Source organism: Cyrtonyx montezumae, unplaced genomic scaffold (assembly GCF_038088225.1).
Source record: "Cyrtonyx montezumae isolate F1298 unplaced genomic scaffold, pur_monq_1.0 scaffold_0, whole genome shotgun sequence".
In the NCBI taxonomy this organism is placed as follows: Eukaryota; Metazoa; Chordata; class Aves; order Galliformes; family Odontophoridae; genus Cyrtonyx; species Cyrtonyx montezumae.
In genome coordinates this window covers 32,386,712-32,414,384 of record NW_027071824.1, presented here as the reverse complement: position 1 = coordinate 32,414,384, position 27,673 = coordinate 32,386,712, and the positions used below count along the sequence as shown (strand labels likewise).

The following is a 27,673-nucleotide window of genomic DNA, read 5'->3' as shown; positions in this document are numbered from 1 at the left end:
TTCACTGCCTTGTTTTTCCTTACTGGATTGTCTCAGAACAGTATATTCTTTAGTTTGTAGTGAGTGTTGCCAATCTGTACACGCATTAGGAATAAAAGGTAAAGTACGAGCTATAAATAAAACTGAGATGTTTGGTTCTAGGCAAACAGGGAGTAATATCCAATGCTTTCTCTTTTCCCTGTGAGGTTCAAATTTGCAAAATTTCAACTCAGTAGTTCACAGAGGAAAGGTGCAGAATTATTCTCTAGATGCCCAGTTTTGTTAACTGAATCTTTGAGACCGCTCTACTGAAAGATGATTTTTTAAAATGTCTACTTAAAACTCTATTTAGATCTCAGTCTTGTAAATATGCATACTCAGACAATGTCAGTGCCACTGCACAGATTTGCTGATTTGCACAGGAAAAGGAACTCTCACCACTGATTTCAATAGAGCTCCAAACAGGTACAAAAACCAGCTCTGCAGCTGTGTGGTTGGCAATTGGCTGTTAACCGAGGAGTTGCTAAGAGAAGGAGTAAATTTCAAAGTCATTAGAAAACAATTCTTATCTCTCATTTCTTACAAAGATATAACATAAAAAGGACTTTTTCAGAATAGCAAGAAGCAGTAACAGCAGGGTGCTTTACAATGTAGATTAAATAAACAGGAGTAATTGAACAGGAATGTAGATGGTTCTTTCTAGTAAGCACAACCTACTCGGTTTTTAGTATGATCTTGAATTAGACCAATACAAAATAACTTACTATGGGCTGGAAAATGAATACAGGAAGGAAAAAAAAAGATTACTAAAACTTCATATTCCCTTAATGGATTTTTCAAGCCTACACAAATTCTTTTCATTTTCAATAAGATACACTATGAAGCATAGAGTGGCATTACAGTAATATCAGTCAAGAACTGGAAAATTCAAGGATATGATTTTATTTTAGGTTGAAAGCCATTCTTATGTTTTCTGATGACACTGTTCCCTTTTCTATCAGTTATATGTCAAAGAATGAAGTATGAAGACTACAAGATCTCATGTAGTCTTGCATATGACAAATTGTAGTACAATGCTTGTAGCTTTGATATTTAGCTTGAATTTTAAGTGGAAGAACGTGATCTAACAAATACATTTGCTATGGAGGCAGGCATAAGTTCTTCATACTTATCTTCTTTTCTTTAATGAAAAAATTGTTCTTTGACTAAGGACAAATTCAGTGTTTCAGTACCTCCTTCTATCACCGTTCCCCCATATACACAGATACGACCTTGAGAGTTTTGACCCATGTCCAAGCTAAAAATGATTATCTCAAAATAAGTGGGTTTGACAAGAGCTATGAAGCTCTAAGAAAGAGAGAATCATAGAGGCAGCTGGACATCACACATATATGGCAGCATTTACAGAAACTATGACAACTTTCTGCATTTAAGAAAATGAACACTTTTTTAAATGCAAGAACTTCTCACATATATTGGGAAATGCCATGACCAGTGTGTTGTAATCATGTAAACAAGTTTCTTTTGAGATGGACCAGTTTGTGAGCTGGTCACGGTCACATTCATACTCTGAAACAAACTCTGATTAGCCTGAGATAGCTGAAGGTACCTTGCTCAAGAGTCATAACACCTGTGTTGACATTAAGTTTGGTATTCTGGAGGGTGAAATGGCCAACATCAACACTAATCAATGTTGGGTTGTAACTGGCCTAAAGAACCACCCATGGATTCAAAGTCCAAAACAACCAACTATATATGCCCTGCATTCCCTCTGTGTATTTTGAGTCTTTGTACTATGCATCGATAATTTACTCAAAACATTGGGTTATTCAATAGAATAACCATGTTTAAAACCAGAGCAACTACTGGAGTGTTATACACATCTAAAACTAAGTTTAGTCAGGATAAAATGAGCAACATTTCTTTTAGCTCACGAACACATGAAAGACCCAGTGTTAGGACTAGAGACAACTCCTCTCAGATTTTTACAGTCAGGGATCTCTACAAATTGTCCCTGGGAGGAAAGTTTCTTCATAGTAGCCATAAGATGAAAGTAGACACACTAGAACAGACAAGTAGATTTTCAGTCACAAAATGTTCAGTCACAAAATGCATATATCTCCTTGCAAAGGCCCGAAGAAGGATATGGTGTGGATTCCTGCATCCCTGATGCCTTCTGCAGCCTTTCTGAGAATTTGGGTGACATGATTACTATTAAGAAAGTAATAGGGATGTACTCAGTGAATGTCAAAACTTCAGCAATTTTACAAGCATATTCTTAATGGCAGTAGAGGGAGCACGTAATGTTGTCTCTTTTCCAGAGCTGTATCCAGGTCATTTTTTCCTGGAGGCAGTACAGTCAGTTAAGTGACTGCATTTGTGCCCTTCTGATAAAGCTCTGCTTCACAGTTCTGCATAAATGTTCTCCAACAAAAAGATTCCATACAAAGAAATAAACCTTTCAAAATTGCCTCATGATTTCAAATCTCATTTTTATAAAAGCTTGAAAGTATAAATTGGCCTGAGATAGAAAAAAGTTATATCTAAACAAATGCTTAAGCTTTGACAGAGCTGTAAAGGATTCAAAACAGGGAACTGTATGAATGCCAGGAAAACATAACTGCAGGCATCTCTACCTTCTCTAACCATGATTAGTGTAACCAGGGGGTTATGAGAGACTGCTGCTCAAAGAAACTCACAGATCTTGCAAACAATTGCTAGCTTCTAAGAAGGAACACTGCTTTATTCCATCCTGTGGAGTTTTTGTTTACATGATACAATAACCTAACATTGAAAAACTTTTTGCATATTTAATGATACCCTCTTGCATTGGCATAGAAGAGCTGACAAACCAGGCAATTTCTGATTTGTCTATCTATCTCTGATATATTTAGACACTGTATGCAATGTGTAGTTTTTGGTTTTGCTGAGGTATAAATGATCTTTTGGTTACATACAGTGCCATGGCACATTCACTTGTCTGAAGAGACCTTTTCTTTGTAGGGCTGTGGCAACATCAATATGAATCTAGAGTCACATACCTCTGGGCATAAACTACTGTTTGCATACAAAGATCCAATCAGCTTTTCAGATCACATTGCATATATATATATATTCATTCATAAATATGATATTGTCCATGTCATAATTACTACAGAATGATAGAAGGATTACAGTATGAATAACAAAAAGATTGATTGAACTTTCTAACTGTGAAAATATAAATGATGAACAAAAATTAACTAAAATAACTCATCAAATTCTAAATAGGCAAGGGAAGGAAAAAAAAAAGAACCACACTGTAGACCAAAGGAATAAATAGAAGGAATAAATTTTATCATCCTGACTTACTCAAAAAATACCCCAATATAAACCCTTCTATATTTTGAATTCAGGAACCATCTGTTCTAATTCTGGGATTTGTACTGATGAGAGTTGTGGAAATGCTCTCAGGTGACAAGATAATAAATAAGATTGCACTAAAATTGGAAAATTGCATCTAATCATCAAAGTAAATACATAAAAGGTAGACAAATCAGAATATGCAAATGATTTTATGGAAATAAGTAATTTGTAGTAAATTTAGAGTTACACTAAGCATCACTTTCTCAATGTTATCTAAACTATATGTGCCAAGATCTGATTTATACGTGTCAAATGTATGTGTAAGAATGTGAGGAACTGCTTGCCCATTAATTTCAATGTCTGACCTAGATCATCTACATCTTTAACTAAAAAAATCTACAGCATGCAGTATTCAGTGAGAAACAAGACCAAATTGACCAGCTTTTTCTTATTCTAAATGTAATAAGCTGTTTAAATGCATATATTACCTAAATGCAACAACCAATGTAAAGAATAGTAGAAAAGTTAATTAGTTTTGATAACAAATTGCTTTAAAGCCATCGTGTCTTGCAAATATTCTTTGAAGGCTGCAAACTCTTGTTTATTCCAGAGCACTGTTTTTGTGCAATGTTAGCACTCAAGTGCATTTATGCAATAAGCCCAAAGATGGAGTGAGAGAGTCTTTTATAACACTTTAATAACTCAGTAGGAAAACTAACTAAAATGAAGAAACCTCTGAGCAGAATTCAGTTAATAATGGATCATGTGCATCAGCAGCTGAATTAAGTTTATTATAAATAAATAAAGAAATTAATCTGGGAGATGTCTCATTTAAAATCATTGGACAGAGCCTACAAACCTAAATGAAGAGGAAAGAATTTGTCAGCTGTCTTCCACAAGAGATATAAAGGTGAAGGCCAATTCCACATGTTGCTATCTCTCTCATTGCTTGGGGTAGACACTGTCTTTTGAGGGAGGGAGAGAGGGATGTCAACAGTAGCAGCTACCACAGCTAGAATCTATTGGACCCCAAATGGGAGAAGTACAGTACTTTTTGGGAAACACAAACACAAACTTATCTTGCTCTACTCTGACCTGTCTTTGAATTCTGAGATAGCTGAATTTATTTGAAATTAGTTAAGGAGAGCACACAGGAGTTCAGCAAGCAAAACTAAACACTTTCTGGCATGGATGCATTGTTGTGTCCTGGGGCACATGGAGCAGCTGAGTTCCAGTTGGAAAAGGATATGCTCTACAGCCCTAACTTCAAAATTTCAGCAAGCAAATACTTCATTAAACTCCAACCACTTGTCCATATTAAAGCACTAGTGCTGAGCCCATTACTAGTTCAGACAACAAAAATCTTTGAGATACATAGACTGTCCTCTCCCAAAACACTAGAAATGTTACAAGCTTTACTGTAACTCTTATCCCAATAGAATCTGTAGTTATCAATTTATCATGTGTCATCAGTGCTATTTCTATCTACTAGTAAGATTCACCCAGATAACTCTGCTTCTGTCTCATAGTGTGCTTAACTGTGTGCTTTAGCTAAGCAGACAAAGAAAACCAAACCAGCACCAACACCCTCTTCCCAGTATCTGGTATAACATGCTGAGATGTAACTTTTCTTTACCTTCCTGGGGCATCTCCCTTTTCATCAAACCAAACTTCTTCTCCAGAAACACCAATGAATGTGGACTTGAGGAGAAATTCCAAGAGTTTGCTTCCATCAATTGGCTTCATAGCATCACACAGCCCAACGTGTCCTGGACAAAGGGAATGATGCATATTCTGGAGTCCATGAGCCATAGCATATATAGCATTGATGACGAATCCCATTTTACTGTCCTGAACATAGTTTTCTTCTAGGCTTTCATTGCCTAAAATAGTAAAAATAGAAATATTATTATAAACACGAAAACAAGGAGAATATACAAAAAAAGCAGTAAGAGAGAAAGGTTTTTGTTTGCTTGTTTGTTTGTTTGTTTTTATTCCTATTATGAATATTTAGAAATATAAACAAATTGTAAGGAGGGGATTAAATATATTTGTCATAAATCTTTAATTCACTGAAAGTGAAATGAAATGGCATTAGACAAAACCACAACTTAATGAAATTGTCAGCTTTAATTTGCTCTTTTGAGAATTTCTGTTTATCATTCCACAATGTTGCTTATGCTAAAAAGGGCTAAGCAGCTCAGCATCAGAAGGATGCAACTTTGAAGTTTGATTTTTGTCACAGTTGAAGAACTGTTTTATTTACTTATTTTTAAATCTCATAGCTTAGAGGGCCAGCGTAGCAATGTCCTTCCAATGGAAGTAAGCAAACAATGTAAATCAGCAACACTTCTCAAGTTACCAGAACTATTAATGTTAGCTGAAAGCAGTAGTGGGGAAGCCAATTATTATTTGCTACAGAAAGTCTGAGGAAGTATGTAACACTAAAAGGCATTTTATGTAACTGCAGCTCAGAAGATCCAGCAAGAGCAGACATACAAGTCTCTGTCCACTGACCAGAAACAATGTGGCAGTGAAGGCTTTTCCCTTGTGAAGGTTTTAGCTCTGATCTGCTGATGCTCAGGCCCTGCCAGAGGGTGCCGTTTGTGGCTGCATCTCAAGCCAGACCCCGTGGGGGTCAGACCGTCCCCTATTTCCTGTCACGAGCTGCTGGATGCTGCCAGCACTAACCCTGAGTCACAGAAGCCTGAACCACACAGGTCCTGAGGGCTGGGGGAACAAGAAACCTCCCTGTTTTGTTTTCCTTCCACTGAGTCATTCTCTCTCAATATGCTCCAAGCTGCAAGATGCTGCTATCTGTGGGCCTCCCACATTACTCGGTGTTAACAGGCATTTGCAATCCAGTCTCTGGTACTTAGACACAGTAACACCTTGTCTGGGCTGGAGAAGTAGGATGTGTGAGAGACTAGGTGTTAACTGACACTTCTCGAACCCAGGTTGAAGAAGGTAGCTGTCATTCTAGTACAAAGAAAAGAGGAAAATCTATAAGTTCAGAGAAATTTTCAAGTTAAAAAACAGTTCCTTCTCCTAATGAAGATTTTGTATGTCTTTCAAAGCAGATAATGAAGATCTCCTTACATTCACCCTTAGGAAAGACTCTGATCTGGAAGGACTTCTCAGTTTCTTTTCTTTTATCTGTTGATTAGTCCCATAGGACTAACAGTCTGTGAATTTAGCACACCTGCCTGGCTGTAGACAGAGAATGAGTATGGTCTCCATCCTGATGGGACAGAGAGGTGGAAAGATCCTGAGCTCAGCACTGCAGTTCTCTTTGTCATGAAGCCTTCAGTAGCAAGTAGATGAAGAGCAGTCATGGCACTCAACTGTTTTCTGCCTGAGAGTTTATTTCAGATGCCTCCCTAATTTCTTAATTAATTTTAAAAAGTATAGAAACATACACATCAGTGACTTTTGCAGGAGATAATGACAGTATCCGTATACTTTTCCTGAGACAAATGTTCAGATGGCTGCCAGAAGTAGAAAACTAAATGTAGCAGAACTCGCTGATGTTTTGAAATGAGACTATTTTATTCAAGTATGTGTTGTCACAGCAAAGTATAGATTTGGTTTCTCATATTTCAATATAATATGTGTACCTCCAAAGAGAATAAATGCTTGATGGTGGCTTTGAAAAATTAGATGTGAGCATGTTGTTTGTATTGAGACTTGAAACAGTCTCCAACTGCAGAGATGACTGCTTTTCTGCACTTACAGAAGTAGTTGTACTCAAGTGAAAAGTAACATGCAAAGCCTAATCTGATAATGAATTGTCCACCTGTCAGTAATATAAACTTGCCTATGTGTAAATAAGAGATTTTACAGTAAATTTTCCATGAGAAGTTATGCTTTACCTAAACTTAGTTTCCAGCTGGAAAAATCCAATTTATTTCATTTTCACCATCATGAGTTATCAATATACTTATGTATTTGAGCTGGTAAAAATTCACTTATGAGAATCAGTAGGAACTGATTTTTTTTAAACAAGGGAGATAAGGTAATTGTGTTAAGTCAGAGAAAAAGATGGAGGCAATCAATGTTCAATTCAGTTTTCATAGAAGAGTGTTTTAATAAATGCAAGAACTACATTTTCTTTGTTACAGGGCTCTCTGTAAAGCTGGTTTTTTTTTCCTCAAAAGGTCTTTTAAAAGTAACAAAGAGAAAAGTAGAACTCTGGACTGAGAAATTTATACTTTTCTTTCTCCTCTCATCCTTTGCAAAGAAAATATCATTGATCTACAGAAACTACTCTGAACACTAGGGTAAATTAACATTAAAAACAGAGAAGTACTTTATTATCTTCCTTATTTTTTATTTTTTTATTTTTATTTTTTGTAGGGACTAGTTTTCACTAGGCAAAGAAAAACTGTAAGCTGTGTGAGTACTGAATTAATTGAAGTCACTCAAAATAGGTCATTACCTTTTTGAATGACATTGAAGAATTCAGGTCTCCTACATTTCATACTTATTTTTATATTGAATGCAATGGAAATCCTCCCTTGATCGTTTCCTTTTAACAGTACCTCAAAACTTTGGGTCATTTTATTTAATTTTTACTTTTTTATCAGTCATCATATCAAAGATGAAAAAGAGGGATAAACTACATAAAAATAATTATTAACAACAACACACTCTGGCTGTACACAATATAAAAATGCTCCCAACGCTGCTAAAAGTAATAGCCTTGGTAGATGTAGAAGGAGAGAACAAAATTTCATGGAACTCAGTTCCTTTCATTTTACTATAATGTGCTTCAAATGTAACTAATATTACCTTCAGGCAGGGACTCAGAATGAGGTGAACGTAAAGTAACCATTAACATCTAGTGTCTTTGCTGTGAAGCAAGTATGGGGCTACCACATTCTCAAGAACAGAGAGAGTACTCATACAATCTCACCCGATAACTGAAATTAAGAAAAACAGCACAATTGATTGTGCTAGAAGTTATATATAGAAATTATAGCTAGAAGTAACCTAAACTTTAAGGCATAAGATAAAGGTAGGAAAAGCCTATGCTGATGTTCTCAACAAGAGATAGAGTAGAAAGAGTGTCATGTTTGCAGTTCTTGAAAAGGTTAGGGCAAGAAGGAATGTGGAATGGAAAGAAATGTAAAAACATTTTGGTTGAAGAATCAGATCAATAGCTGGCCAGTTGGTAAATTTTGAACAAACACACACATTTCATGAAGAACACAGTCTGGTAACAGATGATTCTTGATTAGAATAAAAGCCAAAATCTGTTGAATAAAATTTTTACAAGTGATAATTTTTGAATTAGGCAGATATTTTTATGGCTTTTTTTTTTTCCAGATCACTGAACAAACTGAGCATTTAATCTCACATAAAAAGTTACTTTTTCCATTGGTCTCATTTGATCTATTATGAAAATTATCATCTTTTCTGGCATTCCTGAAAAAAGGTTGAAAGTCTTTTCTGCCATTTCCATGAAAAAAGGCTGAAAGTCTTAGAAATAATATGCACTATCTTCTTTAATAGTAGTGGTCAGTTTCAGGATTGAAATGCTTTGTGGGTATGCCATGTGAAATTTTAGCTTTGTTGCTAGCAGTATGGTGATGGGCTACATTCAGTAAGAGTGGTCATTTAGGCAAAGGAATTGTTGTGGAAGAATAACCAGGGCTAAATTTCCCTGGAATTATGCAAAAAGAAAAACGGTCACACTTGGTCTGTGTGCACAATAGCCTAGCACAAAGCCATGCCAAGAGAGACAGAGCGAAGGTTACGCCATGAACTAGCAGAACTGCACCCAAGCTTGCTCCTTTCTTGTTGGAGAAATCAGGAATGCAGATTTCCTTCCCTCTGTCTTAGTTTTAGTGTGCACTGCCTTAACCAGTGACTTGGAGCAAAGATGACCATCTGGCTCTGTACAAATATGTGCAGAGATATGCTAATGATACGACATGTCCTTGGGAAAAAAAACCAGAAGACACATATCTTGCAGTGTCCCACATTAGAAAAGGCCTGACAAACTTGGACCACACCAAATCTGTGTCATAGGATCTTGCAGGGAGAAAGGCAGAAGGCCAGTAGCTGACCTGATCAGTCATTTCAAATTGCAGTCACTACAAGTAGCAGCTACAGATTATTTTGGTAACTAAATGGTACATGGAAAGCAATAAATAGACTGATATCATTTTGTGAAATTTGGCTACTTGGAAATATTAGGCCACTTTTGTTTGGATGCATGACTGACTAATTATAGCTTTACCTTTGGTTGTAAAGGAGAGAAAATTCAACCAATTCTACATTTCTCTTTTGTCATCAATTTCTTGCTTATTTTTTAATCTATCAGAATTATTAATCTGTTTTTAAAAAGTTGCATTATGAAGAGCCAAAATAAGATTCTATTAAACAACTTTTGCAAGAGGCTTTGTTTTCCTAAGCTCATTTAGCATCGTGCATTCAGGTATTATAAAAATATTGCCAGTTCTTTCATTCTTACACTGTTTATGTTATCTAACATCTCTTGTGTTATCTAACAACAAGGATAACAACATAATTATTTAACAGATTTCACCTTAAGGCATTGCAAAATGAGTACCACAGATCACGATGCCTCTAAATGTAATTAGTATAAACTTGATATGTTCACAAACTGCACATTAAATGGCTTGTTTTCTTCATACTATCTTTTTAAAAACAAATGCATTCTGTTCATTAATATTATATGGCAATGGAATCTGATTAAAATCCTCATCTCTTGATGACTCTTGTCAACTCTGCTGCACTTAGTATGTCCAAATGTAGGCAGAGGTAACAAGTTAGATTCATAAACGTTCTTTATTGTATATGAAAATATCCAAACACCCACCTCTTTCAGCCCACAGTCAAGTAAGCATTGAGAAGAATTACTTAATTTGTCTTTTCAGATGTAACTTCTAGTTATCCGGGCAATTCCAGCTGTATCTGCCCATTAATGAAGGAGAGACCAGGAAATGCTACCAAGTGACCAGAACAAGGAACTGCATATGAGGGCTGCAGGCTTTGCTTGTATTCTTCTCAAAGACTGTGCAAGCTAATGTGACTGCCAAAATTTTTGTGGAAAAGTAATTTCTTTTGTTTTACCAAGCCAAAAGCAGATAAGAAATAAAAAGGCTTTGTTTCAATCTGAATTAAAAAATGATTTCATTTCATTCATTTTGCATGAGACAGAACAATAGTCTGAAAGATATGCCACCAACCATAAGTGTTTCATTTAACCTACTACAAACAATCCCATCATGCTAAATCATTGTCTGTACTATGGTTTCTACCCCCAGAAAAACAGCTCCTTTATTATTTTCCAACAAAAGCAGATCATATGTGTAACGGTCACTTCCCACTTCGATGTATCTTTGCTTCAGGGAGGCAAGTTCAAGAGGCAGCTACATACAGAGATGAGAGGACCCTGACTGACAGCAGATTCAAAAAGAATGCCAGAGAATGACAAAAAAAAAAAAAAAAAAAAGCACGAGGTAAAAGAGGAACTTGATTCCCACTGCAATGTGAACTATTTGTTTGACTGGATGCAACTAATGCTTACCAGGCACTTGTGAGGAAGGATGTATTATTTAAGAAAAAGGATCTTTCCCTAAATGCCTCCTCTCTCTATACAAAATAATGCTGTGCTTTCTGTAGAACAGCAGGTGGCTCTGCCATTTGGCAAGAAGGCAGCAGTCTTTCTCTGGGGCACATAAAGGGAGGGAATATCTTACAACATGTGGATTCCACAACAGATTTGAAAGTACACTGATAAACATTTCAAATTGTACAATACTAATGAAGCAATAAATGGAGTTCACAGGGTTGTAGACTTCATTTTCAGGATGTCATTACATCAAAAAGATTCCATTTCCATTCTTCAATTTTTTATTATTTTTTTTTCAAGCAAAGAGATTCTATTCATGCAATTATATTTGATGTACTTCTTCCTGGAAAAGCTAGGATATTGTTATAGTTACTAGTTGAGACACTCTTCTTTCTGAGCACAAGAAAATCTTGGGGTCACCTAGATGTTACTGCTACATCTGATGAATGCTACTTTTTAATTGAGATTGGTTTACATATAATTTTAGATAAGATTGCAGAGAGAAATTAAAGCAATTGAAAGGGTAGGAATTCAGCAGAAGCTCCTCACTTTTTTTCCTCTATATTCTCTACCAAAGCCATTAACTGGATACTAACTGCAGCAATATTTGTATGTAAGATGTTATGTATTTTCACCAACAAAGTAAGACAAATAACTAATGACTCTTTCTCTGCTGGAAAAGAAACATTGCATGAACATATGAGGCTGTTCTTTCCTTACTTTCACCTACATTTCTTTCACAGATGCCAATTCATTGGGTAAAGAAAACCAAAATATTAATTCAGCCATCAAGAGACACAGGTTCCCATTCATTCCAGACGTCTAACATTAGAAATTCAGTTCCCTTTTTAGATACACTGTATACATACACCCTCAGTGTCTTCAGCTTCCATGCCTGTTTTTGTGAGGGTACCACATTATCCTTCAGTGTTCAAAAAGATATGTCCTTCTTTTGTTTCTCCCTGTGTGTCAGAAGCTGCAGGGAACTCTTAAATTAAATTCACTTTCTTGGTTCTCCATATCATGTTATGTAAGTACACTAGGGCTTTAAGAGCTTAGTGTCAGAGGCTCTAGAATGAGGCTGGCATACACAAAATATAGCAGTGCCATGGTAAGGCTGAAATATTATGAGTAGAAATGACTACACAAGCTGCTGATTCACTCATTAATCAGAGGTGGGAGAGCCTCAGAGACACTAGGCTCTGGGCAGGAGAAAAGGGACTCAGCAGTGCTGCCAACCCTGAGCCATGCTGAACTCACAGATCCAGACCACACACAAAGCAACTTAGGAGTAAAACAATAGGTAACAGATCTCTTACTGCTCCTTTCTTCCCCAGCCTGAAAATTTGCTTAGCGTACACAGAAGGCTAGAGCTCATCTCCCCTTCTTGCCCTTTCTGCTTTTTTCCATGGATGTTCAGACTCTCACACAAACACATGATTCCAGGAAAAGCAGATTTAAAATGTAAATACCACGTGGCAATGCACATAACTCACTCACACTGTGGGAGAATACAGAGCTGTGTTCAAATGTGCCAGCGCCTCAAAGAGGGCTTTCCTCTTCCATCTCGTTTCCACTGATGCAAGGACATAAGCAAGGGATGAGACTGCCATTTCCCAATGGTTGGCTGAGCTTCATATCAATGAGAAAAGGAGGCATGCCTGATGTCTGTATGTGACAGTACTTGGGTAAGCAGGACAGTGTGTTTGGATGAGATATACTATCTCATGTGTTGTGCAGTACTGCAACCCCTCTCCAGTTTCAGGAGAGGCAAGAGTGAAGCTGGAGACCTTTGCGCAGTTGGCAGTGTGATTTTGGCAGCATCCTGTCACTGGAGAGGGAAGCAGACCTGTAGTGGATGAAAAGTTCCTGTTCCATTTCCCTTTAACTCTGCATCGCCTACTCTCTCTCTTGTGTTGACCATCAGTTAAAAATAAATGAATAAATAAAAAGTACTCAAAGGGAAATGTTACACTGTACTAAGGACCATGTTAACAGTACAGCTGACTATGCTAGCCACCTTCAGAGAAGTGGAGCTTTGTACCATTGCAGGACTGTCCATGAGTTGCACAGAATGTCCACACACATTTGTGACTCTTGTCAGAAAGAGTCAAAAGAAACAGGACACAGTTGAAAAAGTTGCATGGGTATGTGTCCACAGAAAGTGTTTAAATCAAAAGAAAGAAGTGCAGGAAACTGGTCAACAAGGAGAGAACTTTCTCGACAAGTTAATGTATGTGGCATGTGGTGTGTAGGTCTTGGAGAAGCCTTTTTACACCTAGATATCTTGACAGAAGCTCAGCAGCCTAGCCTAATACAGATTGCACTGAAGATTACAGTGTGGTTAAAAACCTCTTTGTTTCTTCCTTCTGGGCTAAAATTCTGTGACTTCATAAGGAATTTTACTTAAGTAGAAACTAAGGTATTTGGCTCTATGAGGATGACTTGCTGAGATTCTTTCATCTCTAAACATACCTGCAAGGTGCTATTTGAAACCTCTCTCGACACTACTGTACATACCCACTGCTATTAGCTGTTCAAGGCCTGGCAGGAAATTTTAGCACATCTTCCCTATGTTCCTAGCTGTTTGTAGTAGAAAAATTTCTTCTGCAGTGAAGACTGTTTTTTAACGATATAGAGACTGATGGATGTACACAGTAAGGCTCAATGAAAGGGAAAGAAATAGACATGCCCCCCACCTTTTCCTTCCCACTAAAACAAAACAAACAAAAAAAAGAAATAATGAACAAAAAATAATGAAAAGATATACACTCATGATCTTTGTATGTATTCTTGCAGTGTGATTAGCTTGAAAAATACAATTCCCAGATCACCCAGTGTTGAATAAAAAATTGACCAGAAAGATAAGTTTTAATATTGATTTGATTACTTCATTTTAAGTATTGTCTTATTTTCTTTGTTTTGGAATGAATAAACTGGAAAACATAAGAGGAAAAAAAATGTTCCTACTTGAGATAAGTCTATTTCTGTATCTTGGACTCCCAGGCAAATAAATGTCACATTTTTCAGTATCAGTTCAAATGGTCTGAAGGAAGCATCACTTTGTACATACTGGTCACCCTTTCAGGAGTTGTCATTATACACCAAATTGAGACTATACAACAAGGCTGCAATAACGCATGGAAAATTATGGATTTTCATTAGTATGTGCATTCTAATGAAGAAACTTGGAATTAATTTTATCATGATCAGAGTAAGTAAAAAAACATTTAATCTACATGATGGACAGAAAAACTTCTGTGATCTTAAGACTCACTGAACTGACCAGGAATCTGGAATGAAACAACAGTGGCTTATTAGTATGTAAGGTTAGATATCCAAATGTAATGAATGGTCATATTCAACGTTTTAAGATGGAAATCAATAAAACTCTACTTGTGATTCTGAACTTGGGGAATCCACCAAATTAGACGTAGTGTAGACTTAAGTTCTACTCTCTTTCAGATAGTCAGAACACTAATTTTGCGCCTTTTAAAAACATTAAATGACATGTTTATTCTAGAAATAAGCATCATAAAGGATAAACTGATGTGATTTCATTGTCTGTCTTAGAGACATACAGTAATTATTATGAGAGCCTGACAAATAATTATTATGATTAATTTTGTTTTTCTTAAAAGCTGGACTGCATACAAGCTGCATGTAAAATGACCACAACGTGTTCTATTATTTATTTGTGATTATTATTTAACTTCTACGGCAAGCCATTATTTCTCAGCTCCTATTTTAATTAGAAATGAATATTTCATCTTATAAACAGGAATAATATATGCCTGCAGATTTTCATTTTTGTTCCCTGATTGAATGGCTTGTACAGGTAATCAGCAAAGACACTGACTTCAAATCCAGATATAGCATCTGATATCCATCTCATTAGCTGAATAAAATTTAATGCCAACAAATCCCAACCTTTGTGTTTAAAGGATGATGGTAATAATCTTATTATTTTAATGGAAGATTCACAAAGGGATTGAATGGAAAGGAGGGCTTTTACCCTGTCTGATCTTGAACAGACCATATTCCAATTTGACGTTGCAATCCCCCCATCTCAAATTATTCTTTCACTGCTTTTTCTTTGTTTCAATTCTTTTCCTCTGTTCCCTTGCTGGGAAATATGGAAGCAGGGAATTCAATTTGTTACTTCTCCTGCATATTCCATATCTGATTCTGTCATTCTCAGTCCATCCACAAACTCTCCCTAAGCCCCTTTTGAGATTCTGCATTGTTCTACAAATGCCCCCAGAGTGCTCTCAAAGCCTCAGGCACCATTTATATATGATTGGCTATTATTGTAGTGACGTTTTTCTTGCTTTCTTTACAAATTGATTAAGCTAACTTCTTCCTGCAGTACCATCCTGGATCCTGATCCAGTCTCTCTGAAGACAGGATTTCACAGATAACATTTTTTATATGACATGTGAAAAAACAATTAAAAAAAAAGAAAATTCAACCTTCAGTATTCCCCTTTCCCTCAGGTAACTATGCAACCTTGCTGCCTTACTTGCACACTTCATTAAAGACATATTTAGAACTACTATTCTTAACATATCTGTTATTTGGAACAAGTCTAGCAGATAATGAATTGCTGCTGCTCTTATAGGAGACAGGAATGAGCACACTTAAAATCAAACTCACTGAAAAATTTAAAGAAATATTTGCAGATTTTGATGTTATTTGACTAGCTTCAATCATGATTTTCACCATTAATAAATGAAATTCTTGAGTCAGGTACCCTCATAGATATTCAATTATAACACACAGTGATGGAGAAAATATAAAGCACAGGAAATAGGACTGATTAAACTTCAAGTGTCAGTCTATTGGTATGAAGCCTCAGACTTCATCTGAAAGAGAGAGAACTCATTAATTGTTCTGCAGCTTTCAAAACATTAACAATCTTCGATATTTTATTAGGAACCTGATCACATATTCAGGCCCCCAGTTAATTGACTTGATTAATACCTGAACTTCCCTGGCTGCTGTTAACTTCCATGAGAATTATGGGAGATCAGTACCCTTAAAAACCAGGACAATTTATCTAGGTCTCAGAGCATGCATTTCAGGAGCCTAATTTTTAGTGTCTTCATTGGAAAATGATAGTTTAGAGTTGGAAAATAGGCAATCTTCATATAAAGAAAGCATAGACAGCGTTACCACAGAATGGGGAATTTAGTAAGAACCCATACTCACTAGATGTTAAATATTCAACAACAGTACAACACCTAAAATGAAACTGGGATGTTTACGTCATGGTGGAAAATATGGTGAAAGTAATTAAGTACAGATTATTCACTAATCTGTTTGCTCTGGAGATCTGTGTTCCTATCTGTCATAACAGAAGAAATTGTACAAACTCATCTCAGTCCATTGATTGAGACCTCAAAATACCTAAGTGCTAGTTCCCAGTTTTCAGTATATGAGCATGAGATCCCGAAGACTTCAAAGGTATGAGTCAATAAGTCATGTTAACACTGGACAAAGCCCTTCATATATGGTTAGTGACTACCTGTGACCAGCAGGCACAGACAAGCTGGCTTACATTCTCTTAATGAAAATTCCAGTGGTTTGGCATGAGTTTGAAGAACAGCCAAGAGGCATATCTAGTATTTACCACGCTTCAAAAAAATTTTGATTTAAGATGAACTTAACAATTCTTGCATGACCACTTATCTCCCATCAGCTAATTCTATCATTTTACTTTTTATTTAATTATTACTGTGAAAGAGAAATCCTCCCTCTCCTCTGTTTTTATTGATAAGGTGATATAAGGAACACCATCGTTAAATTAATACAAACACCAATGTGTCTCACTTTTGCAGAAATATAGCTCTCTGCGCATTTTTCTTCCTGAGTCTACTGTTGCTTTTCTCTCCTCAAAAATCTTCCTGTTTGAAGGGCCACCTTCCTGGGCCCACACAGATTGCATGCTGACAGGTGGACTTTACATGTAGGAAATGAATCGTTGCTGCCACGCATACACGGCTACAGCCCTGCAGCCCCTCAGTCCTCTCAGAAATTCCTCTTGCTTCCTGGGATCAAAGGCAGCTGCTGCAGCTGCTCTGGCTCTGCAGAGCGAAGAGGTCTCAGTCACCCTACCCAGACCACACTATAAGCAAATTAGCAGAGCATACTCATGGTTTCCCTTGTTAAATTAAGTATATGTTTCAAATGGTAGAGGATCCTTACATTCTCTTGCAATCCTTGCAATATGTATTATTAAAGCATGCACAGATCACAAAGGTACTCTTTATTTATCCCTTTATGTGCCACCTCGACATATATCCAGAGCTGTATTCAAGTACTATGTTGTACAAAAGACTCAGTTTAAAGCAAAGCTTAGATTAGAAACTCCAAGTGACATCTGCACAAGGTTAATGCATTGCTATTAGTAGTAGTGAGATAGAGCTAAGCAAATCAGAAGATAAAATTAGCGGGGCAAATTTTTATTCACATACTTAAGAGAAAACAAAACAGAAGCTCATCTTTCAGGTGTGCAAGAATTTTAAAAGCATTCACTTTAGCACATCTCCAGTTTTTCTCTGTGTAGCCAAATGTGACAATGCAGCAAAAGAGGGCTATTCAGCCCAGCCAAACACAAATTATTAAAACACCTGAGATTTCTCAGGAACACTGGTCCTCGTGAACCTAAGTCAAAGTCTGGAAAAACAGACAGAACAAACTGGCTTTTTTAGAGAGTAGATCGTATGCATGGTGTATACAGTGCTACTGCTCTGAAGAAAACAGCCCTAAGTTTCTGCTCCCATAGAGCCAGGCCTGAACCCAGAGCTAAATTAAAAGTTTTAACATTCAAATTCCTCCAAAGCTGGTTTCTGTTGCAAAAATCAGAAAAATTCAAGCAGAAGGAAACCTCTAGAAATCATCTTGCCTCATATCTTCTTGTGCTGCAACAGCCCTCTCAGGCTGTTCTGCCTAGCTTGAGAAGCTGTTTTTATTAATTCTCCCCAGTTCCCTCCACATTGGCAAATTTCAGCACTTCACTGTTCCTTCCAGAGTAAAAAAGTAGCAGTTTGTCCTGGAAACCTAGCTCTTTGGAGCATGCACTTTCCATCAGATTATTCCCCTTATGGATATTAATACAGTTAATTCTAGGTAGGAAGGTTTGTTATTTTTATGGTTCAAGTTTTAATACGCTCATAATTTATTGTTCTTTACACCACTGTTTGCCCAAGATCATTTAGAGACCCCTGTTCATTTTAAGAACCCTTTAGCCTATTTTGCAGCAAATATCCTTGTGCAAAAATGGTACATCTGGGCTGCAGCTAGATGTGTGAACGTGCAGGTGTGCACCTACATGTTAGAAATACCGCTGTACTTCCTTGCACATACATCTACGGAGCAATTATGCCAGTTATAAAAAGCTATAAAACTGCTAGCTGAGTTAAACAGCTTTCTACCTCCATGTAAATGAGAAAAGATAAAATCTAACAGAACACCAGTAGGGTGAACGGAAAGCAATTGGCCTTATTTCCCTAATCATTTACTAGTGCTATTTCATCAGGTTTATTTACAGACTTGATTAAATGTTTATATCTAGGCTAATTGGTCTGATGTGTGACCTGCACACACGCACACAAAAATGATTTATAAGACCAAATCAATTAATTTTAATTATTTGCTTTTCTCCTCCCCGCACTATTGACAGAAGATCAAAGCACCTGTGACAACCTGAGCAGCCTGGAGTGTGCTGTTGCTCCCCAGGCACAGCAGACAGGAGCGTGGAAGAGGCATGAGGGACCATGATTCATATGTCTTGCTTCTTTGCAGCTCTTCTGGTTTACTCATGTAATGGAGAAGGCTGAATGTAACAAGCCTACGTGAGGACTGTTTTAATCCCAGTTGACTCTGGCTGTTACAATCCACAATAGAAAATGTAGGTGTAAATACTAGATTCAGAAAACTTTTGTTATATATCCCACTGTAACATGAATACATTTTTCAGACTGTTTTCTACACTGCTTTCAACAGTGTGTGTAGATCATTTTTATGGATTCCAAAAGAAGAAAAGCAGATTTTGTGTCTGTATTTTTGATTGACAAACAGTATAAAAAGTATTTTTGAAGAGATGAAATATTGGATCAATGCAGCTACTTTCTTCCAACCACAGAAATAAGAGGCTAGGAACAAAAACCAGACAGTAGGTAATGTCTCCTCTTAACAATGCCTATGATTTATCACAGAAAAGCACATTATTAATAGTTCTCTTCATTAAGTCTTATAAGTTGTCTGTAACTTTGTCTGGGAAATAAAATGAGGCTACAGCTCTCCTATCTTATCTACTGTAAAGAAGCCTTGGCTAAATAGTGTAGAAACCAGAGTTCTTTCAAACAAGTTGTCCCAAACACATTTTATTCCAGGTGCCTGAAAAACTAAGAGCAGTTTTGACCCTGCTGAGGGATAAAGCTTAGGATGTCCTGCCTCATACTGAGGCCAAAAGAAGTAGCATAGGACTTATCTTATTTTCTACTCCAGAACCTAAGAATTTAATTACAACACAAAATAAGGGGTGAGTCACAGGAGACATAAAGACTCATACTGAGGAATTCGTGCTACATCTGTAGCTTGATTTCTTCAGTTTATGAATGTGTCTAATATATACTGCATCAAGCAACTTAGAAGCAGTGACTATCATGAAAGAGTATGTGCTTAGACTGTACTCTTAATAATAAAATTTCTTAAATAATAATTGTTTAAAATTTTCTTATAATTAAGTTTTCTGTATTGTACTGTAATCGGCTCCTACTCTAGGTGCTTCTACTGATGCAAAGACTCATGGCACAGGTGCTCTGTGAAGCAGTTTTACAGGCATCAAGATTAAAGGAATGTTCTGAGAAGCATCTGTGGACACAGCAGAACATGAACTAACAAAACCCTAAAGCCTGCTGGATTTAGTTTATCCAGTACACAACATAACCTTTAACATTTTGAAAACCACTCAATCAGCTTCCACTAGAAATTTATTCATGCTTTAAACAAATGATCGACACAATCAAGTACATGGCCTGAAGAGTTTTCTCCACTGATATGAGTAAATGAGGATGCCATGCTATTTCATATAAATTGATTAGAATAAAAAAAGGTCTTGAGAAAAAAAAGTCCATGATTAAGAAAAGTCTTGAATTCCATTACTGATGGACTAAGATGTACACTGAAACAGGAAATATGTGAATACAAAGCTGTCTGAGGATGGGAATAGGTCAGCTATCAATTTTCTGTTTTCTATCTGATGTAATAAGTGCAGTCAAGGAGAACTTCAGAGAAAAACAAACCCTATGGCAAGCTTAAGTAGAGACACTTGCAGACCTTCTAAAAAGACATTCGCCTATGTCAGAAAAAAACATCCACCTCATTAAAACTGTACTCAATCTGTTTGTATCTGAATGAGATTTAACTTGGTACTTTTTAATGAGTGGGTGTTAACAGTGGCAAACACTTGCAGATGCTGTGCAGAGACTATCTTGCTGATTTAGTAGCTTGGGTATAGTGTCCTACACACGTAACTATGCTGCTCACAGACTTGAGCCAGTATGTTCATGTAATGTACTACTCTGTGTGTTCTTGCATGTGTCTTTGATTTCTAAAGCATCTCTGCACCGCACTCCATGTCTCTTTCAGACCAGACCCAGACGAAGCCAAGTGAATGACACAAGGTCATCACAGTGACAAAGCAAGTTACATTTGTTTAAGCTGTATCTTTTGTCTCAAGAACTATGAGTCAGCATTATTCATACCAAAGCATAAACACCTTTTTGAGAATATGTAGTCCTCTTTATGAGCTATTTTCTGCTATCAATAGCACATTCTGCCCATGACTGGGCATGATATGAGTATTTACAGTAGACATCCAGAACTGCTAAGGTATAATGTAGTCTTATGTTCTTTTTCTGAGAGAGTCTGATGATGCAGATCCCCAGTTGCCTGTGGGACGGGATCACCTCATCACAACTACCATCACTGCCACCCTATGCTTTGCACACATTAGGCTGCATCTGGAGTATGGTGGACAGTTTGAGATTGATAATCTGGAGCTCATTCAGCAGAGGCCCATCAAGATGGCTGCAATCCATGTCCTGTGAGTATAGACTGAAGGATCTGAACTAGTTCAGCCTGGAGAAGATATGGCTGAAGGAAAACCCAACAACAGTCCTCTCATAACTTGAGGGAAGTTATTAAGAAAAGGAAAGGCTCTTCATGGTAAAGCATGGTGGGAGTGTGAGAAAACAGCTACACCCTGAAACAACAAAGACTCAGAATAACTTTTTCACATCCTCTACAGTGAAAAATGTTGCCCAGAGGGCTTTGCTGACTCCATCCTTGGAGGTTTTCAAGTCCTCAGTGGATAAAATACTGAAACCCTCAAAGCTAAACTTGTACCTGATCCTTCTTTGATCTGGAGATTAGACTACAGCCTTCTTAACCTACCTTCCAGTGGAAGGTGCCAGTTACATAATTCTGTGACTCTGGCTACACTCATCTGATTGTTTGTCTTTCCCTTCAACACAGACAGGAATTAGCAGATAAAGTAATCCTTAAGGCATGACCAAGGTATGAGTAAGCATCCAAGGGAACTTGGCCTGCAATCTCCTTCGGAACAACAACAACAAAAAATTGACATTTCTTATTCTTGTTCACCACAAATAGGTTCACTGATAAATAATCCTTCTCCTCAAAAATCAGTTAAGTCAATGAATGAATCATTGAATTGCCTGCTTTGTTCCACTTCACTTTGTTGAAAAATGTCTATGCTGATTGCTTAGCAATGTATTCCGTTGTCCCAGCAGATGAACTGCTGTGAACATAATCTGATGTTTGCATAAGTTCCATAGCAAATTTCATAACTCTCTTGTGGTGCAGAGGAGTATTCAGCCCATCCAGCTCACATAAACTACAGCCATTGTATTATCTGCCAAGAGGAAAGTAGGCATTCTGAAAATGAACAGGGGAACCTCCATTGAAGAGTTTGAATTACACTGAGTTCTACACCATTTCCATGTAGGTGAGAATTGCATTTAACTCTGGCTTATGTGAGCTTGTCAAGTCCAATAGATAAACATTTGTCACTGTAGTTTTGTGAAGAGAAAAGAACTTCTATTCAGGCTATTTCTATCAGCTCAGAGAGAAGTAAACTTCCTAAAGAGCTGTTGGAAAAGCTTTTGTCAGTTGACAATACAGTCTATCACCACATCTTGCTGTCAGCATACAGTCTCCAAGATGTGAAATTGGCTGACTTGTCTGACAAATAGACACAAGCAGAGACTGCTGCTTGGAGCAGTGCTAGAGGTTGTGTGTCAAGGGAACATAGCATCAGGATCATTCTGAGGTAGGTAGTTTCTTAACATCTCAAATTCAGAAGCAGTTTTTTTCTGGTTGTGTTAAAATGAACTACACTGTCCTGATTTGTCATCTGAGTGCCATGAAGAATGTTGTGAAGTTCTGAAGCTCCCCATTAATCAGCAGTCCATACAGAGATGCAGGACTTGCTGGATTTTCAGAAGAATGTAGTCACTACATTGAAAACTCAGTAGTGGAATGAATATTTTAAGAATAACTCTGTACTGAAGGTGGTTTTGGCCTTCTAGAAATCAATTGAAGAGTAAGAAAAAATTCCACAAAAATATCTCTTTTCTATGCACAAGAAAAATTCTAGACTTGAATCTTATCGTGTTGGGAAGAATATATACTCTATAGCTATGAGAGAGAGACAGCGCGGCAGTCACTTATGAGACTCATTTGGCTATAACATTAGCAAAGGATGAGTCAGAAATAGCTCCCACTCATTTGGCTGCTACCCAAATGGGAAAAGTAGGGAGTTTTGGTTTTTGTTTTTGGTGCGTTCCTTTTTTTTTTTTTTTTTTTTTAATTTTTGCAGGAAATAAATGAATGTTCCCAAAAGAGCAGGTTTTCTTCTCAAGAATTTGTGCTACTACTACGATATAGTATTTGTTCATCCAGACAAACTATCTTGCAAATGTGGTCAGTCTTAAGGTAGATTGCACAGACTGCTTCACAGACTGGGATGCACTTAGATTTGCTACCTTCTGGTTGTTCCTCTTTCCTTCTCAAAAAATACACACCAAGTTCAGTGTAACATGCCTGAAGAATGGCATAAATCTTCTCGGGAACCGAGTGGAAGAATTCATGCAACAATTCCAGTCAGCAGGGAAGGGGAATTTCTAAGAACTTGCTTTTCCCTTGTTTTCTGGAGTCTGCAATCCTGATCTAGTGCTGACTCAACAGCACATTATAAATTGCAAATGCAGCAGCTGTAATTGCTTGAAGAAAATTCCTTGCCTATCAATGAATGCTGAAAATTGGACTTCACATTCCAGTGCCAATTCTGAATGAATTACTCAATAATATAATTAGTTCGTGCATGAGAAAATTATACTGGGCAAGAAGTAGTTGAAGATACTCAAACACAAACTTTGTAATTAATCTTCTCTTCAAAATGAATAGGACCAAGAATTCTGAATCATTCTGAACAAGATAGTTGGAGAAATACATTGTCTTCTCTTGCTTGTGGTTTTTCTTAGGGATCTTGCTGATGGTTAAATACAAATACACAATGCTCCTCTAGACAACACAAGTATCTTTTGCCCTTGGTATTCTCCTTCATTAGAAAGCTTCCTGAAATTATGTCTCTCCAGAGACTGAAGATGAATCTGAGCAGACTACTACCTTTGAATCAATTTCTGTTATACAAAAGTGCAGGCATGCTGTGTTTTCAGTAATGACTACCAATGCACTTTTGGAATACAGAACAGATCTGGACCAAGACTTAGTCACAATGAATGCTAATAATGTGCAAGGAGTCCTGAGAGCACAGGGGACTCAATGTTTTTCATAACGCAGGATCCTATTCGCCTTGCCGCCTTGTTAAAGGATTACTGATGGCATACTGTGAGGTAAGAATGAAAGCTCTCAGATATAATGGAGTTGAGATGCTTAATACCAGTGTTCAATACTGATACCTTTCCTGGAGCGATGGAGTAGTAACAGCAAGAATTTAATTTCTGATATAACAAAATCAGAATGTAGTCTATCGGTGCTTTTAGTGGATTTCAAATATTGCTGTTTATTTACTGAGCTGTATGGCCCTCCTCTTCAAATCTGGGAACAGATTTGTGAAGGGTGTTAGAGGCAATTCAGTCTTTTTTTCCATGTGCTTATAATGAAGCTTGTCTCCAAATTTGTGAGAAGTAAAAAGTGGCATTTTCTTAACACTGTCATATTAGACCTCCTTGAAGAGGAAGGCTCCATTAGCAAGCTTTGAAGCTGTTAGCATTTTAAGTGGCATTATTAACCCTGCAGAAAATTCAGATAAAGATATGCATATGGAAAGCTATGGTGAAGTATGTGTGTGAGTGTGTGAAGTCACCAGTCAGCTCTGTGCAGCTGAAGAAAAATACAATAGGATAGTGCGTTGCCCCCACATTCTCTGGGGACACACAGGTCTATTGATTCTACAGGTATGCCAGTATTTGGAATAGATACTCAGTGACATTTTTCTTTTATGATTTGAGACGTTTATGAACTTCTATTTCTGTGTGATGATCCTGAGAATTCATTCTCAAGTTTAAAAGCTGACTGATTTTCAGAAAAGCCTAAGAAGTACAACATATTTTGAAGCTCCATGAAAAAATGTAGAGCTTCTTGGAGGTGGGAAAGATGATAAGAGTGCCTGAATTATTACAATTAACTGTCAGAGTGTATTCTCCCCTTAGTAATTTCTGCTCTTGTTGGCCTATGTTAACTCCTTTCTCTGAAGTGAAGCAGTCTCAAGAGAAATATATGTAACATAAATGAACATTTTGGTAGAATTTAAAGTTAATTATTCCTCTGAGGAAAAAAATATCTGTATAAAATCAACAATTATTTAGCCAGTATGGCTTCCTACTAGGTCCCAAGAGCCCAGATGGGCCAGCCAGTCTGTCAAGTAAGCACATAAGGCCACTTTTGAGTCAGTCACAGTATTTGTTGATATGACTCATCTGTTAATAAGAGAACTCAGGAGAAACTAAAGGTAATGTGGAAGATTGAAAGGTGTTGTTAAGAAGTGCTGTTAATGGAGAGTGAAGAACTATACATACTGTGAGAAGTTATCTCAAGGTGAATGAAACGAGATTACTGCTATTAGATAAAGGGGTTAGATACATTAAGGACAAAAAGCCATGGGAAGCCAGATTTCATTATTATTGTCCACCATGGGATAACTTCCTTATTATTAAAATGTATCCTTGTGACTAAAAATGAAATATTTACCAACTAAAATTAAGTATTTCCAAAATTATTCTATAAAGATTTAATAGAAAAGTGATTAAATGTATTGGTAAAATACATTTAAAAAATAGTTTATTTTCTCGGGTTCTGATATGGAAGAAAAAAAAAACTGTTTATGAGCTGATATGATTCTCCAACTATGAGGTAAGCATTGTTTCTATTCGTAAGACACTGCCATTTTTCATATGCATGCTATGTAGTGGAAAAACAAAACAGTATGTATCTTAATGAGTGAAGAAAAGAAAGAGTAAAACAAATGATTTCCCAATCTGAAGACACATTGATTTTCCTTAGATTTGTTTACTGCAATAATATTTTATCTGAATTTCTGAATTATCCTGGTAGTTATAAAAACAGGTTTTGGAAAAAAAAATAAAAGTATCTATTGTCCCAATTTTTGTTAAAATTTAACTGTTACTTATTTTATCCCATTCATGGCCCTGAATCCATATTACAGATGTAGACACTCATCTCAGCCTCAGTACAGCCATTAAATTTCAAAGTGGAATGAGCTGCTTAATGACAGAGCAGAACTATTTTGAGAGGAATCTGTGCTAGTCATTTTCCTCCCAGAGTTCTGATTTATATGTTTACAATTTGTTTATCACTTTTTACCATGATTAATAAATAAAAAGCAAACAAAGAAACAAAACAAAGATAATTTTTGTTGTTTTTTTTTCAAGAGCAAATATTCAAATAGATAAAGAGCTGATATGTTACCAGTGCAGTTCTTCTGGAAGTTGGGATTCTCTAGTGGGTGCCCAGGGATGCGACACTGAAATCTATGCTGCCAGAACTCAGGAAACCACGGATTGCGGGTATTGGTGTCCAGACGCAGCTTCAGATAGTAGTCATCAAATGACAAGACCTCTGGAGACTGCAGTTTGATAGTGATGCCTCCATTTGCTTCCGGTTCATAACCTTCAATTACTTCATCTCTGTCTGCCCAACCATCACTGAAAAGAAGCAAAAATACTTTATTTTCCAGAGAAAGAAAACTTGTTTTGAAAAACCAGCTGGACACAGGCAGACCAGAATCCTCAGAAGCAAGTAAGTAGAGGGATATCTAAAGGAATTTCTAAATTCAAGCAGACAGGGAAAGGAGAAAACACAGTAATAGAGACTTGGAATGAATGAGCAGTCTGACTGATTTCATGCCGAGCCCTCATTAACTCACCTGGAACAAAGAATTTATCTTTGTCCTCTTTGAAAGAATTTTTGGTGTATTTTCTGATGTGATGTCTCCCTGACTGAATCTTTTTGCCTTTTTCAGGCTATTCTAGAAGGTGGAAACAGGATTAATACTGACGGAAAGGAAAGCACCCCAGGATCCTGGGATCTCTCAGTATGTGTGGATTGTGTAGCTAGAAGTATAATTTAAATCAAACACGAAGTGAGAAGTATATTGCATTGGAAGAAATAGAATATTTTATTTATCAAGAATACTTGATAAAGTTGAACAAATTCAAAAGAAAACAACATGCTATTCTCATGATGTATGGGATCAATGACAACATTTTTTCTTTTTTTCTTTTTAATAATTAATTTATTTTAAAACCACGGCTTTTCATTCTACTTCTCTTTTTATTCACTAAAGAGACATCCTTCAAAAACTCTTTCTTTGAAACATTATTCCATGGAAAATCTATTTTAATAGGTTTAAACAAAGTCAATTTTGCTTAGCATCTGAGTTTTAGTTTAGTTCTTTTAACTAGATGTCTATCGATTTTGTGTCATTCTCCAGTTCTTATTAGGGTCTCCTAAGAATAGTGGTATTATGGTCTAATTTAAGTGCAAATTTATGTCAGCCACTGCTTAATCTTAATGTATCGGTCATCTCACAAGAGAAACAGGCTGTTCTGGGATCTCACATCAAGCTACATCCATTCAGAATCAAGTTGAAGTACTGTTGCTGTGACAAGCAGACAGATGAAGCCCTTTCAGAAGAAAAAAATGTGACCAACCATTAAAAAAGTCCCTGTTTTACCCAAAAGTGACTTCATCCTGACCCCTACACAGACAGAAAGAAGTTCCTCTTTAGGAGACTTTCACACAGACTTCAGAACAGCATCAGGGTGCAGACCAAAGACAGAGGAATTTATAAAACATTTGACATAGATGTTTCTAGGACTCCAAAGTGGAAAATATATAAGATTGGAAGCAGCAAGCACTGTCACAGTCCTAGACAGAGATAAGGTGATTATACTTTGAACATCTGTAAGTGGTTCCCATCCACCAGAATGAGCAGTTGCATGGTTTCACTGGCACTCACATGGACTGCAAGCACCTGGTAAAAAAAAAAAAATAGCTGGTCTCCATGGAAAAACAGGTCTGCCCAGTACTAAGCACTTTTCATATGGGACACAGGGCCCAAGCCTCTACTACAGGAAGTCATTTCAGACAGGAATATCTGGCAGCAGCACTTAC

The 27,673-nt window shown here is 36.9% G+C and overlaps 1 protein-coding gene across 1 annotated transcript in view; it reads right to left on the bottom strand.

Annotated features, from left to right (window-relative positions):
• Positions 1-27,673, bottom strand: part of GRM1 (glutamate metabotropic receptor 1) — a 173,502-nt gene that overhangs the window by 35,398 nt on the left and 110,431 nt on the right. Inside the window, exons 3-4 of the mRNA XM_065731770.1 lie at positions 25,967-26,202; positions 4,961-5,207 (exon numbers count right to left, since the gene is read on the bottom strand). Coding sequence (XP_065587842.1) covers positions 4,961-5,207; positions 25,967-26,202 — 483 coding nt within the window. The remainder of the gene's footprint in view (positions 1-4,960; positions 5,208-25,966; positions 26,203-27,673) is intronic.